Genomic DNA, 16573 nt, shown 5'->3' on the forward strand with positions numbered 1-16573 from the left:
ACATCTCACTGAGAAGCTTGATTTAATGTAGTAACTAGTAGTTACTTTCACAGTTTGCTGATGTAAAGGTCCCTTTGCATAATATAAACTTGAAAGGCTGCAAAAGAAAAATGCTGGTGTGGATCTGTCATATATGCTTGCCCTGTGTTTCTCACCAGGGTCCTCAGGACTCTCCACTATTCCCTTTTCCACACATTAGGAAGAGATTGATAATGGAATGCCTGAAGCCCTGTGAGGCAATCTCAGACCAAAGGTGGATAATTAAGTATATGGAACTGGAGAGGCAAGGATAACTGGGCTCAAGTAGTGGAGAAAACAAAATGAAGTAGGCAGAGTTATGCCAATTGGTAGTTGTTGATGCCTGGTACCTAGGGTTCAGTGAGATCTCTTTATAGAGATTCTTTAGTTCTGATGTCCCAGTGACAAAACCACAAGCAAGTCTATTAAGGACTGCCTGGTTAATATTTATGAAAACATCTCACACCTGAGCCAGCGTAGAGTCAGCTATATCACAAACCTGTAGCCATTTATTTTTGTGAATATATACAAAGAGATGGAAACTTTCAAACTTTTCAGGAACTATTGGATACTGACTTTGAGACAAAATAAATTCTTCAGGGATGATGTGATCTTTCAATCAGAGTGAGGAGGTTAAGTAGTAAATGCTGTTCTGCTGCTAGTATATATCACAATAGACTCAGTGAGACCAAGAATTTACTCTGAAGCCGTTTCCCTAAATTCTGTGTTTAGGCAAAATCTCTATATTGGTTTCCTTACCTGTAGAGTGAGGGTTATTATGATAAGAATGGTGATATGGAAGGCTTTGGAAGCCCTTGTGCCCTTTCAAAAGAATTAAACCAAAGCATATTTAATTGACCATCAAGATCTGAGAGAATGTGATAAGATGCATTCTATCCCTCCTGTTCATGGATCCAGTTTATACTGTCAAAAAGATTCAGGGGTCCTGGGAAATGATGGATTACATTACATTTAAAAAGATGCAATTGTTGCTGTATTTCTTTGCAAAGAAATGTGTCCTGGATTTGGTTTAATTATATTTTTAATGTACCAATCTTTTGAATAATTTAGGGAGCTATGCAGATAATTGAAAACTGAAAATGTTTAACATTGTAGACCATAAATTAGTGGAAATATGAATGAAAACACATAAAGGCATATAGATAAAGAAATGATAATTATAACAAATTATAATAAATAACATTTCCATGGCTGTTTCAAATGATTTTATATATATTATCTCATTTGACTTTATAACAATAATGTGAGACAAATACAGCAGGAATTAGTATTTCTAGCTTATTGATGGGTTCTGAGAGGTTAAATGAATTGATTCATTCACTCTCGTGGCTTGAATTATCATACAAATATATACTGAGGCTACCAAATCATCTCTACCGTAGATTACTGCAATAGCCTTCTAACTAGTCTCTGAGGCTACTGCGAAATGCAAGTTCTTTCTGAAAATATAAATCTAATAGAGTCACCCTCCTATTTAAAATCCATGATTTCTCATCTCCAGCCTCCAACCATAGTATTTTGCATAGAGCAGTGCCCAAATTATATCTGCTGACTGAATGAGCAGATTACTGAATTAATGTTGGTAACAAGTGGTTGAGCTGGAATATGAATCTAGACTTCCTCATTTTGAATATAGGAAGAGAAAGCATAGGAAATTCCAAACCCAGACACAGACTGAACCTCCTAGTGCATGAGAGACACAATAGCTTAAGTTAGATCTAGAAGCTAGTAGGCAATCAACACCTGCTGGTGTTTAAATCTCGGTTTCTCTGCCAGGATCCAGTGCTCTAATGTTTAAAACCAAATATAAAACATACAAACATACGGAGATCTAAGATGAAATCCACACAAAGCAGAAAAACATAGAGGTCATTATCAATTTTTAAAGGAAAAGTGATGACTTCATCACACCTAGTAAATTTTGTAACTTCCACCTTAGAGTTATTTGGTTTGGTAGCCTGTCAGCAAGAATTACCTAACAATAATATTCCTGTTACATAATGGCACCCTAAGCAGTAGTTACCATCTGTAGAAAAGAGCTGAACTGACCAATTGTTTGTAAAATAACCAAGCTGAGAATTAGAAAATCATCAGTTCTGGATCATACCTTTCAGGACAGCCATAGGAGTTTCACAGACAACTACCAAGAAGCAAAATCAATGTATTATACCAAATTAAACCTGTCACAAACTGTAACAAAGTTTCAACTACTCTGCAAAAGACCTTCTGAGACATGCTGGATATGCTTAATATGAATTAGCAGATTTGCTAACTGCTGCTACTGATGATGATGGTGATGACAAAAATAGGAGCAGCTAATAATTAGTGCATACTTAGTGCTTTACCACACAATGAAATATAGCCTTTCATGTATTGTCTCATTTAATCCAAACCCTCTCATCTTTATAATATTCAGTACTATTATTATTCCTACCTCATAAATGGAGTTGTAAGGGGTTAAATAATTTACATATGGTAACACTAAAAGTAAGTGGGAACCAGAATCCATTCTGTTGAAGTGACTCTAAAATCTATATTCTTAATGACTACATTATCCTAGTTGAATGTCTCAGGCTCTTGGTAGTGCGTATAACACCTCTATGCATTTGGGACCTAAGAAAATGGCAGATCTGACCTCATATTCAGAAACATTCAAGGTATATTCACATTTTATCTTGTCCAGAGTTTGATTTCTTTTAGGACCTATACAGTTCTTCCAAGGACTCACAGACAAAAAGGGAAAATACCTCATGCACAAACCACTGGGTAGAAAGAGATAAGTGTTAATTATCTTGTCATTTGGGACTGCTTTTACACACCTCTGTATAGTTACTTGAATTTTATGTATCATTTCTTTAAGATTTTTTATAGACCACTGAGCATTAAAGAAAAAAAAAGGAGGGGGGTGGTATAGGGAAAGACACAGAATAGAATTCTTTCTTTTAAAGTAAAATAAATGTCCATGAAAAGTTTCTTGACAGACAAATTACTGCCAATCAGGAATGAAACATTAAATTCTAAATCAATGAACCTTAGTGGCTCCACAATATATGAAGAAAAAAATTTTCAGTGCTGATATTATGGTTATTCGTGGACTGTCATGCCCTTCAAATGTTGGCTTCAATTTGATTTTAAGTCTGAAAGGTTATTACAAATACCAAATGGCTTTTCAGATAAGATATTGGCTCTCTGGAATCTCTTTTACATGGCTAACAAACTCTGTTGTGTTTCCACCTTTTCATTAAATGCTCTTTTAGTCTTAACTGAAAGCTGGCTCTGCATTAAGGATGCAGATTCTCCTACAGCTCTCTCAAGAAGAAGCTGCTCATTCAAAATCAGGCCTTAAGATGGTCATTATTCTTACTCTTCAGTGCTTCTCCCAGTCCATCATCACTCCTACTGAAAGTGCATATATTTTAGCTTTATCATCCTTCATCCCTGTTTATCTCTTATCTCTGTCAAAAATGCAGTCTTGTAGTTGGTCATTCCCCAAAATTCACCAGACTTTGTTATTTAACCAGTGGTATTGGTTGATTGCCTACACCAAAGCCCTTTCCTTCCTTTCTTTATAAGAGAATGAGCTTCTACTTTTTCCTCAAAGTTCAGAAAAGGATGACTCCATTCTCATCTCGAGAATAATTTTGATTGGTTTAGCCAATCATTATGTTTTCAATCTCCTACTAAATAACTGATTAAGACAGAGGAATGTGAAACAATTTTGGCTAATTAGATGCAAGGAATGTGGCGGGCAACTTCTAGAAACGGTTCTGTTGCTATTGTATATTACCATGTCTAGATGAAAGGCATGGGAGTGTGCTTATTTCTGAATGGTAAGGTTAGGGTAGTTTTCATTTTCTTCCTATACTTTTTTTTCCCCCACCATTTTCCACAATGAATAGATATTACTTTCACTTAAAAAAAAAAAAAAAACCTAAAAATCTTGAAAAGTATTCACTTGTTTCTGCTACTGATTATGATAAACTAATAGGCACAGCACTAATCTTTCCAGTGTAAAAACATCCTGGAAACCTGGAAGACTGTACAAGGAGTCTGAAAAAATGGTTTTAGATACTGGACAAGAGGTAATGCAGAATTATGATCCCACAGACATAATGATACCGAGAGCAGGAAAGCAAGCGAGGCAAGCTACCCTAGAGGCAGCTTCCAGGCTGTGCTACAAAGCAGGCAAAGGGAGAGAACTGAAACAGAACATGGTTGTCTTACTAAGTTGAAAAGTCAGAAACTAGAGCCCAGGAGTTCAAGGCAACAATTATTTACAGGACTGAGTATCAGAAAGGGGGATGCTGCAAAAGAGAGCATCCAGGAAAATTACAGAAGGGTCCTTTTGGTATTTGGTGGAGTACTAATTTGTGTATGTACAGTAGGCAATTACCAAAGGCTGGAGAAAGAACCATTAGAAATGAAAAGGATAAGAATTTGTGAAAGTCTTACAGGGATGACCATATTTTGTGTTTCCACCAGCCAGAGTTTAAAGACCTCTGAGCTATCCAAAGCATCAAGCAGAATTCTCCCAAGGGTACTGCTTTAGAATTGGTGACAAATTAGACCTAGACAAAAAGCTGCTATGGACCTGCTATATACTTAAGAGAAAGTATCGAATGAATCCAATTGCAAATAACTAAAATCTACGTCAGAACAAAATATAATATTATTTAAAGGAATACAACAAAATACAGCATCCAACAATATGAAATGTAAAATTTCAGGAATCCAGTAAACAATGACTAGGATGCAAAGAAACAGGACAATATGACCTATAATCAGGTGAACAATATCAATAACCTGGAAAATATACACATGATGGAACTGGTAGAACAGGACTGTTACATAGCTATTACAAGAATGTTCCATGTGTTAACAAGGTAGAGGAACAGGAATATTATGAAGAAAGCAATAACTGGGAGTTATACCTGATGTAAATGACGAGTTGATGGGTGCTGACGAGTTGATGGGTACAGCACACCCACATGGCACAAGTATACATATGTAACAAACCTGCATGTTATGCACATGTACCCTAGAACTTAAAGTATAATAATAATACAAAAAAAAAGAACCAAATGGAGTTCATATAAAACTGAAAAAAAAAACACCTCAAATGACAAATACATTGAAAACAGATAAGCAGCAGATTAGATATTGCAAAAGGAAAGTTCAAAGAACTCGAAGACATCAACAGAGAGCATTCAAAGTGAAGCGCATAAAGAAGAAAAGAAGATTGAAAAGAAAATAAACAGAATATCAGTAACTTACAGGACAATGTGAAGTGGTCTAAAATACATGTAAAGGAAGTTTCAGACAAAAAGGAGAGATAGAAAAGATATTCAAAGAAATAATGGCAAAAGCCTTCTCAAATTTAATAAAAGGTATAAACTCGCATGTCCAAACTCAATGAATTCTAAACAGAATTAACCTAAAGAATCCCACAGAAAAGACACAGTCTAATGAAATTGCTGAGAACCAGTGATGAAAATCTCAAAAAAGTAGAGAAAATGAGACATAATTTGTACAAAGAAATGAAGATAACAAAAAAGTTATCATCAGAAACCATATCAATCAAAAGAAAATAGTTAGAACTCTTTAAAATGTTGAAAGAAAAAAACAACCCTGTTAACCTAGAATTCATTATACAGTGAAAATATATTTCTGAAGATTTTACCAGAAAAAAAAGTTTAGAGAATTTAACATAAGTGGAATTGTACTATAATGTACATTGAAGGAAGCTCCTCAGTAGAATAAAAATGATATCAGACAGAAATCTGAATCTGCACAAAGATATGAAGAATGCAAAATATAGTAAACACATGGGTAATTATGAAATATATATTAATCATTTCTAGACATTTTATAAAATAAATGAGTGTTTAAAGTAAAGATGCAGTACTAATGTACTGTGGGGTTTATAGACTATGTAGAAGTAATATGTATAACAACAATAGCACAAAGGACAATAGACAGAAGAAGAACAATACTTTTGTAAGATTCTTACATTAATGCAAAATGGCATAATACTATTTTAAGGTATTCTGTGTTAAAGATGTATATTGTAAATCCAGGAACAAAAACTAAAATATAAAATAAAGAGTTTGAGCTAATAAACTATAGATCACATAAAAAGCACTAGTTAATCTAAAAAAAAAAAAAAGCAATGAAAGAAGAAAAATGAACATGGAGTATGAAAAAGGAAATAGAAAATGAATAGCAAGATGATAGATTTAAGCCCAAGCATACTGAAAATTACATTCAGGAGGTGGAACAAGATAGTAGAATGTAAGATTACATCATTTGTCTGATCCCCCCTCCCCAACCCCACCCCTGCAGGAACACCAAATTTTAACAACTATCTGCAGACAGAAAAGCACTGGCACAAGAATCAAAAATCAGGTGAGTAATAACGCTACCTATATTTTTACATCATATCGCTAAAAAAGGCATTGAAGATGGGCAGAAAGACAATCTTGTATTGCTGACGCCACCCCTCCCCCAGCCCCTGGCAGTGGCTGAATGGCCTGGAGAGTTTGTGCTCTTGGGGAAGGGAGAGTGCAGCAACTGGGGGACTTTACATTGACCTCAGTTCTGCCCTGTCACAGTGGAGAAAAAAGTTGTGCTGCCTGGGCTGTCAGAACCCACACGTGGAGGGAACATTTGGACCAGACCTAGTCAAAGGAGAATCATCCATTCACGAGGTCAGAACTTGAGTTCTCAGCAAGCCTCATCACCACAGGCTAAAGTGCTCTGGGGTCCTAAGTAAACTTGAAAGACAGTCTAGGACACAAGGAATGCAACGCTAAGGCAACTCTTAGTGTTGGGCTGGGCTCAGAGCCAGAGGAGTAGGTTGGTATGTGACCTGGGCAGTAACCCAGCCAGGGCAGCCAAGGGAATGCTTGCGCCACCTCTCTTCCAACCCCAGGCAGTGCAGCTCATAGCTAGAAAATGAGTCCTTCCTTCTGCTTAAGAAGAACAGAATAAGGGGAACATCACACATCCGGGCCTATCATGGGGAGGGGGGAGGGGGGAGGGATTGCATTGGGAGTTATACCTGATATAAATGACGAATTGATGGGTGCTGACGAGTTGATGGGTGCAGCACACCAACATGGCACAAGTATACATATGTAACAAACCTGCACATTATGCACATGTACCCTAGAACTTAAAGTATAATAAAAAATAAATAAAATAAAAAATTAAAAAATTAAAAAAAAAAAAGAGGACTCTGTCATGTGTCTTAGATACCAGCTCAGCCACAGTAGGATAGGGCACTAGGCAGAGTCATGAGGCCCCCATTTCAGGCCCTAGAACACAAACCAATAACAAGTAACAAGATTGAAACCATAATAAAAAGTATCCCAGTAAAGACAAGCCTGGGACCCAATTCACTGCAGAATTCTATCAAACATCTAAAGAAGAACTAATAGTAATCCTACTCAAACTGTTCTGAAAAATGGAGGAGGAAGGAATACTTCCAAACTCATTCTACAAGGTATTACCCTGATACTAAAATCGAAGACACATCAAAAAAGAAAACTACATGCCAATATCTGTGATGAATATTGACACAAAAATTCTCAACAAAATACTAGCAAACTGAATTCAACAATACATTAAAAATATCATTCATCATGACCAAGTGGGATTTATCCCACGGATACAAGGATGGTTCAACATACACAAGTCAATCAATGTGATACAACATACGAAGGGAATGGAGGACAAGAACCATATGATCATTCCAACTGATGCTGAAAAACATTTGATAAAATTCAACATCCCTTCCTGATAAAAACCCTAAAAAATCTGGGTGTTAACATTACCTCAACAAAACGAAAGCCATGTATGACAGATCCACAGCTAGTATCATACTGAATGGAGAAAACCCAAAAGCTTTTTCTCTAAGAAGTGAAACACAACTAGGATGCGTGCTTTCACCATTGTTATTCAACACAGTATTGAAAGTCCTATAGAGCAATTAAACAAGAAAAAGAAAAAAGGGTCATCCAACTCAAAAAGGAAGAGGTCAAATTATCCTTGTGTGCAGATGATATATTATATTTACAAAAACCTAAAGCCTCCACCAAAAAAAAAATGATTAGAATTGATAAATTCAATAAAGTTGCAGGATACAAAATCAGTGTACAAAAATCAGTAGCAGTTCTATATGCCAACAGTGAACAATCTGAAGAAGAAATAAAAAAGTAATCCCCTTTGTAATAGCCACAAATAAAATTAAATACCTAGGAATTTACTTAGCCAAAGAAGTAAAAGATCTTACAAACTGTAAAATACTGATGAAAGAAATTAAAGAGGACACATACAAAAAAATGCAAAGATATTGCATGGTCATGGATTGGAAGACTCAATATTGTTAAAATGCCCATATTACCCAAAGCAATCTACAGGGTCAATGAAATTCCTATCAAAGTACCAATGACATTCTTTACAGAAATAGAGGAAACAATCAGAAAATTTATATGGAAACACAAAAGACCCAGAATGGCCAAAGATATCCTGAGCAAAAAGAACAGAACTGGAGGAATCATATTACCTAACTTCAAATCATATTACAGAGCTATAGTAATAAAAACAGCATGGTACTGGCATTAAAACAGACACACAGACCAATGGAACAGAATAGAGAACCCAGAAAAAAATCCACATACCTAGAGTAAATTCCTTTTAGACAAAGATGTCAAGAACACACACTGGCTGGGCATGGTGTGTGGTAGCTCACACCTGTAATCCCAGCACTTGGGAGGCCAAGGTGGGTGGATCATGAGGTCAGGAGATAGAGAGCATCCTGGCTAACATGGTGAAACCCTGTCTCTACTAAAAACACAAAAAAATACCAGGTGTGGTGGCACGTGCCTGTAGTCCCAGCTGCTCAGGAGGCTGAGGCAGGAGAATTGCTTGAACCCAGGAGGCAGAAGTTACAGTGAGCCAAGATTGCACCACTGTACTCCAGCCTGGGTGACAGAGCAAGATTCTGTCTCAAAAAAGGAACACACACTGGGGAAAAGACAGTCTCTTCAATGAATTATGGTGGGAAAACTAGAAATCCATATGCAAAATAATGAAACTAGACCCCTACCTCTTGCCATATATAAAAAGCAAATCAAAATGAATTAAAGACTTAAATCTAAGACGTCAAACTAAGAAAGTACTACAAGAAAACATTAGGGAAACTCTTCAGGATATCAGTCTGGGCAGACATTTCTTTTTTTGAGATGGAGTCTCACTGCAATGCCCAGGCTGGAGTGCAATGGTGCAATCTCAGCTCACTGCAACCTCTACCTCCCAGGTTCAAGCAATTCTCCGGCCTCAGCCTCTCCAGTATTTGGGATTATAGGCGTGCGCCACCATGGCCAGTTAATTTTTGTGTTTTTAGTAGAGACGGGGTTTCACCATATTTGCCTGACTGGTCTGGAACTCCTGACATCGAGTGATCCATCCGCCTCAGCCTCCCAAAGTGCTAGGATTACAGGCATGAGCCACTGTGCCCAGCCTGGGTAGACATTTCTTAATTAATACCTCATAAGCACAGGAAACTAAAGCAAAAATGGACAAATGGGATCACATCAAGTTAAAAAGTTTATGCACAGCAAAGGAAATAATCAACAAAGTGAAGAGACAACCCACAGAATAGTAGAAAATATTTGCATACCATCCATCTGACAAGGAATTAATAACCCAAATATATAAGGAGATAAAACACTCTATAGGAAAAAAAACTAATAATCCAATGTAAAAATGAGCAAAAGAATTGAATAACCATTTCTCAAAAGAACACACACAAATGGCAAACAGGTATATGAAAAGGCGCTCAACATAATTGACCATCAGGCAAATGTAAATCAAAATTACAATGACATAGCACTTCACTCCAGTTAAAATGTCTTTTATCCAAAAGACAGGCAATAACAAATGCTGGAAAGGATGTGGAGAAAATGAAACTCTCATATACTGTTGTTGTGAATGTGAATTAGTATAACCACTATTGAGACAGTGTGGTGGCTCACTCCTGTAATCCCAATACTTTGGAAGGCTGAGGCGAGTGGATCATAAGAGGTCTGGAGTTTGAGACCAACCTGGGCAACATGGCGAAATCTCATCTCTACTAAAAATTACAAAAATTATCCAGGCATAGTGGCATACACCTGTAATTCCAGGTACACAGGAGGCTGAAGCACTAGAATCGTTTAAGCCTGGGAGGCAACAATTGCAGTAAGCCAAGTCATGCCACTGTATAGCCTGCGCCTCCAGAGTGAGACCCTGTCTCCAAAAAAGAAAAAAATCCACTATGGAGAATAATTTGGAAGTTCCTGAAAAAAGTAAAAATACAGATATCATAAGATCCAGATCCAGCAATCCCACTGCTGGGTATTTATTCAAATGAAAGAAAATCAGTATATCAAAGAGATTTTATATCTGCACACTCATATTTCTTGCAGCACCATTCACAATAGCCAAGATTTGGAAGCAACCTAATTGTCCATCAACAGATTTATGGACAATCTGTTGATGGTACTTACACACAATGGAGTACTATTCAGCCATTAAAAAAAAAAAAAATCCTGTCATTTGTAACTGTGATTCTGTCATTTTAATGAACTGGATGTCATTATGATAAGTGTTAAACGAGACACAGAAAGACAAACATTGCATGTTCTGACTTATATGTAGGATCTAAAAATCAAAACAATTAAACTCATGAAGATAGAGAGTTGAAGGACGGTTATCAGAGACCAGGAAGCAGAGTGTTGAGAGGGGAAGTAGGGATGGTTAATGAGTACAAAACACTTAGAAAAATGAGTAAGACCTAATATTAGCACAACGGGGTGGCAACAGTCAAAATAATTTAATTGTACATTTTAAAATAACTAAAAGAGTATAATTAGATTGTAACACAAATGATAAATGCTTAAGGAGACAGATATTCCATTTTTTACAATGTGATTATTACACATTGCATGCCTGTATCAAAATATTTCATGTACTCCATAAATATATATACCCACTATATACCTACAAAAATTAAAAAATTACATTCAATATAAGTCACCTAACAACCCAATTAAAAATAAAAGATTCTCATATTGAATAAAAACGCAAAACCTGGCCGGGCGCAGTGGCTCACGCCTGTAATCCCAGCATTTTGGGAGGCCGAGACGCGCGGATCACGAGGTCAGGAAATCGAGACCATCCTGGCTAACACGGTGAAACCCTGTCTACTAAAAATACAAAAAAATTATCCGGGCATAGTGGCAAGCGCCTGTAGTCCCAGCTACAGGCTGAGGCAGGAGAAGGCTGAGGCAGGAGAATGGCATGAATCTGGGAGGCGGAGCTTGCAGTTAGAGGAGATCGCACCACTGCACTCCAGCCTCTCCAAAAAAAAAAAAAAAAAAAAAGCAAAAAAGATAAAGACAGAAAAGGATATACTTATGCAAACACAACAAAGTCATAAGGAAGTTGAGTGGGTCAATACCAGTATCACAAAAAGTATATTTTTTTCAAATAACACATATTACTAGGGATAAACAGGGTCATTTCATCATAACAATAACCAGTGCATCATAGGGAAATATCAGTTCTAAGTAGTATGCACCCAATAACAGAGCTTCAAAATGCATTAACCTGATAGAATGGAAACTGACAGGATTGATATTGATAAATATAACTGGAGATTTCAACTCTTCTCAGTAATTAATAAACCAAATACAAAGAAAGTCAGTATGAATACAGGAGATTTGAATAACACTGTCGAGCAACTTTACCCATGTGATGTCTATAGGCTACTCCACACAGTAACAGCAGAAAACACATTCTTTCTAAGTGCAAACGGAACATTTGACTAGACCATATACTGGGTCATAAAACAAGTCTCAGCAAATTTAGAAGAACTGAAATTATATGAAGTATGCTCTCTGATCAAAATGAAAGTAGACTAGAAACCTAAAACAGAAGTATTAATAGATCTAAAAATTTTCTAAATATTTGGGAAGTAACACATTTCTTAATAACCCATAGGTAAAACATAAAAGTAATTTGAAAATACTGAAATGAATAAAAATTAAAACATGACACATCAAAATTTGTATACTGTGGCTGAAATAATACTTAGACAATAATTTCTAATACTAAAATGCTCATATTAGAAAAGAAGAAAATCTCAAATAAATTATTTAAGTTTCTACCCAAAAGAAACTAACAAAAGAAGAGCAAATAAACGAGAAGTAAGCAGAAGAAAGAAAACAGTAAAGGTGGAAATGAGACAGCTAGAAATTAGCTAGGCACCTGTTAAGATAGGCTCAAGCCTTCTTCCTGTGGTCTTTCCACATGAGCTTGCTTAAGTTTCTTCAAGCTTGGAAGCCTCAGCATAGCTAGACTTTTTACACAGCAGCCAAGCTGGAGGCAGCACCATTCTTTATGGCCTTGCCTCAGAGTCACAAAGGGCCACTTCTGCCATATTCTGTTGGTTACAGTCAACTCACAAGCTTTCCCAGATTCAAGGGGAGGGGAATTAGATGCCATTTCGTAATGAAGTAGTCTCAAGGTTCTAGAAAAAAATGTGGTAAGGGAGATACTGTTGTAGACATCTTTGAACAATGTAATCTATATTATAGATCTGGGGTGACATATAGTATCGTTTCCATTTAACCTGAAAAACTACCTTTTACATTTGTGTAGTGCAAATCTGGTGAAAAATTCAACTACTGTTTATCTGAAAATGTCTTTATTTTCCATTTATTTTTGAAGGATATTTTCACAAGATACAGAGTTTTCATTGACAGGTTTTGTTTTGTTTTTCTTTCAGGACTTTACAGATATTCTACTACCTTCTGGTTTGCACTGTTTCTGGTAAGCTGGCTGTAGTTCTTATCACTGTTCTTCATTATGTAATACGCCTTTTCTTCTTTGGCTGCTTTAAAATTTTTATCTTTATTATAGTTTATTTAGCAATCTGATTACAATGTGTCTCAGTGTAGCTTTCTTTGTATTTATCTTGCTAAAGTTTTTTGACCTATTTAAATTAGTGTGTTAATACTGTTTCTCAAACCTGAGAAACTCTGAACCCAGTTATGTACTATGTCCATCTTATCTCTTAAATTACTGACTATACTAAATTATTTTAAGCCCCTGTCTGAAATTTCCAACATATGTGCCATCAGTGGATCTATTTCTATTGTCTATCTTTTCTTCTGTTACAGGTAACATTTTCTTGCTTCTCTGCGTGTCAAATTTTGAGCTTGCTTAAGTTTCTTCAAGCTTGGAAGCCTCAGCATAGCTAGACTTTTTACACAGCAGCCAAGATGGAGGCAGCACCATTCTTTATGGCCTTGCCTCAGAGTCACAAGCAAAAAGCTGTAAAACTGTGTATGCTATGTGCTTGAGAGTGTGGAATTGTCTTTTCTTCCTCATCCTTCAAAGGCTGTTGAGTTTTGTTGGAAGGCTGTTTTTTTTTTTATCGGCAGAGTCACTTTATCTTGTGAAATTGCCAGGGTCAAGAGAAGCTTTTGGGGTTAATATTCAAAATATGTCAAAAACTCACACTAAACAGCAAGAAAAATAACTCGATTAAAAAATGGGTAAAGGACCTGAATGAACATTTCTCAAAAGAAGATATGCATATGGCCAACAGGAATATGAAAAGATGCTCGGAATCACTAATTATCAGGGAAAGGCAAATTAAAACCATAATGACACATCAACTCATACCTAATAGAATAGCTACTATCAAAATGACAATAAATAACAAGTGTTGAAAAGGATGTGAAAAAAAGGAAATCCTTGTGCATTATTGGTGGAAATGTAAACTAGTACAGCCATTAAGAAAAACAGTATGGGAATTCCTCAAGTAGTTTTAAAGTATACAACTACCATATGATTCAACAATCCCACTACTGAGTATATATTCAGAGAAGATGAAATCAGTTTGCCAAAAAGATATCTGCATTCCTATGTTCATTGTAGCATTATCACAATAGCCAAGATATGGAATCAATCTAAGTGTACATCAGTGGAGGAATGCCTAAAGAAAATGTAATATAAATAGACAATAAAATATGGAATATTATTCAGACTTTAAAAAGACGGAAATTCTGTCATTTGTGACAACATGGATGAACCTGGAGGACCTAATGTTAAGTAAGAAAAGGCACAGAAAGACAAATAGGGCATAACCTCACCTATACATGGAATCTACAAAAGTTGAACTCATAGAAGTAGACAGCAGAATGGTGGCTGCTAATGAACTCATAGAAGTTGAGTCATATTGATCAAATAATATAAAATTTCAGTTAGGAGAAATAAGTGCAAGAGATCTATTATACAACATTGTGACATTAGTTAATAACAATGTACTGAAATCTTGAAAATTGCTAAGAAAGGAGACTTTGTTTTTTTAACCACCCAAAAAAGTATATGAAGTAATACATATATTAACTAGCTCAATTTAGCCATTCCACAATGTATATATATTTCAAAACAAGTGTACATGATGAACATATACAATTAAGAAAAAAAAACAGAGGAGCTCCTCCTCTAGAGCTTTGAGTAGCACTCTTAAGACATCATCTTCTGGGGTCTTACTGAATGCAAAAGATGTTTAGCTGGACTCTTCCATTCTGGTTGGTCAGAATTCCAATGTTTCTGTGTGTTTCCAGTGACCTTTGGCACCCTTATTCATCTCACAGACTTCCAGTGGCTGTTCTTTGCCAAGCCTCACAGAGTTTCACTCTGCACATGGCTACTAAATTTTTTACCAAAGACTCAAGGGCTGTCCAGTGCTGATTAATAGAACTACTTCTTTGAACAACTCCCTGCTCTCTGGTACCTTGCTCCACCAATCCCAGCTGTCACACCAGCCCTACAAGCCAGTCTCTGGGATTTTGCTTTTGTGTTTTCTTTGTAAAAACACTGCTTTTTGTTTGGGCTCTACTTTCCTATGTTACTGTTTAGACAGTGTCCCCAGACAGAAAAATGGGGAGAATGGCAAGATTACCTTATGTGTTTCCCTTTCTTTGAAGTATCACTGCCTTTTTATGTCTTCTGTCAAATGCATGAATAGGGTTGCTTCATGTAGTTCATTCAATTTTATAATTGTTTATGGCAAAAGGGTAACTTTAATATCTTTTACTCTGTGATGGCTATAACTGGAAGTCCTATTAATGCCTTTTTAAATTAAAAATAGCATTGCCAATAAAACCTTAATTTCCACATATCAAAAGTCAAGCAAAGGAAACCAGTAAGTAGTAAAATAAAAATGTGGGCCAAGGGTGTGAGCAGACTCATATAATTTCCCATTAGTTTAATTTTCTTAGAATAAAAAAAATTCCAAGAGTCATATCATTTCTTGTTCATTTTCATTTCTCACCGACAGCTCTTCATTCTTTCCTAATCAAAGCCTAATTTTGCATTCAACTTCGAGTAGATGATTTATGATGAGTCAACTATGCCAATAATGATGCTTCTACTTCACTTTGTCAGATACTCAATCTCCCAGCCTCCCATAGAGCTGGAAGTGATCATATGGCAGTGTTTTGTTCAATGAGACATATAGGAAAGTTTGTCAGGGATCTCCTTAAAAGGTTCTTATTTTCTTAATAAAAGGAATAGGTGAAGGCTGGTCCATTTCCTGTCTTGAATGTGGGTCTCTTCTGACTGTAATATATATGAAAATGAAGAGTTCACACTCTAATTATACCAAAGGAGGAGAAACGAAAGAGCCTGGGTCCATAATGACATCACTAAGCAACTAAACCAATACAGCAATCGTCTGCCTTCGAGGAAAATAAAATTTATTTGTTTAAGCCACTCTAAGTTTTTTATTTCTTATAATAGAAAGCATTTCTGACTAATTAATGCACACACCATTTGTTCTTTAGACTAACAAGAGTTTGCATATAAGATGTAGCTAGTTTTTAAATAGAATATTAGAAGAAAGGTGTTAGAATAGAAGCTATATTCTTTTGAAGCCTTTGGACCAATTGGGTTTTCTTTAGTGTCTATTAAATGCACACCTCCCTTATATCACCCTATAGATTGCAAACTTCCTTGTAGCTAGAGATCTTCTGTTTTAAATATGGGTCTAAGCACTTCTGGGAGTTCAAATTAGCTTGCTGATATACTCTATTTCTAGATGTTCTATAAGTTATCTCTGTTATCTAGGTATTCTTTGACTCCATTAGGAACAAGGACCCTAAACACCTAAAACATTTTTCTCCCCACAGAAATGAGTTTGCTGGTAAGACAAACAAGCACAGGGATGGTCATTGTCTTACGTTCACATTCTCTGACGTCCAAGTTGAACTGCTGTAATGCTCCCAAGGTAAGCTGCCGCACTTCAGCTTCCAACAAAAGTTGCATCAAGGATGTAGCTAAATGCTTGCAAGCTGACATACACGCTGTCTGGGCCACCTTTCCCTGAAATACAAGATTGTAAATCATAAAGTTAATGAATCTAACATAAATTAAAATAAAATTTCAACAAAACTTAAAATCACTTCTTTTTCGATTA

General features: G+C 36.1%; 1 protein-coding gene across 2 annotated transcripts in view; it reads right to left on the reverse strand.

The window, feature by feature from the left end:
- Positions 1–16573, reverse strand: part of EXOC6B (exocyst complex component 6B) — a 739232-nt gene that overhangs the window by 218290 nt on the left and 504369 nt on the right. For both annotated transcript variants that reach the window (XM_033175069.1, XM_033175068.1), the window contains exon 19: positions 16338–16479. In XM_033175069.1, the coding sequence (XP_033030960.1) occupies positions 16338–16479 (142 nt within the window). The remainder of the gene's footprint in view (positions 1–16337; positions 16480–16573) is intronic.

This window comes from Trachypithecus francoisi, unplaced genomic scaffold, assembly GCF_009764315.1.
Source record: "Trachypithecus francoisi isolate TF-2019V2 unplaced genomic scaffold, Tfra_2.0 Lachesis_group17, whole genome shotgun sequence".
NCBI classification, from domain to species: Eukaryota; Metazoa; Chordata; class Mammalia; order Primates; family Cercopithecidae; genus Trachypithecus; species Trachypithecus francoisi.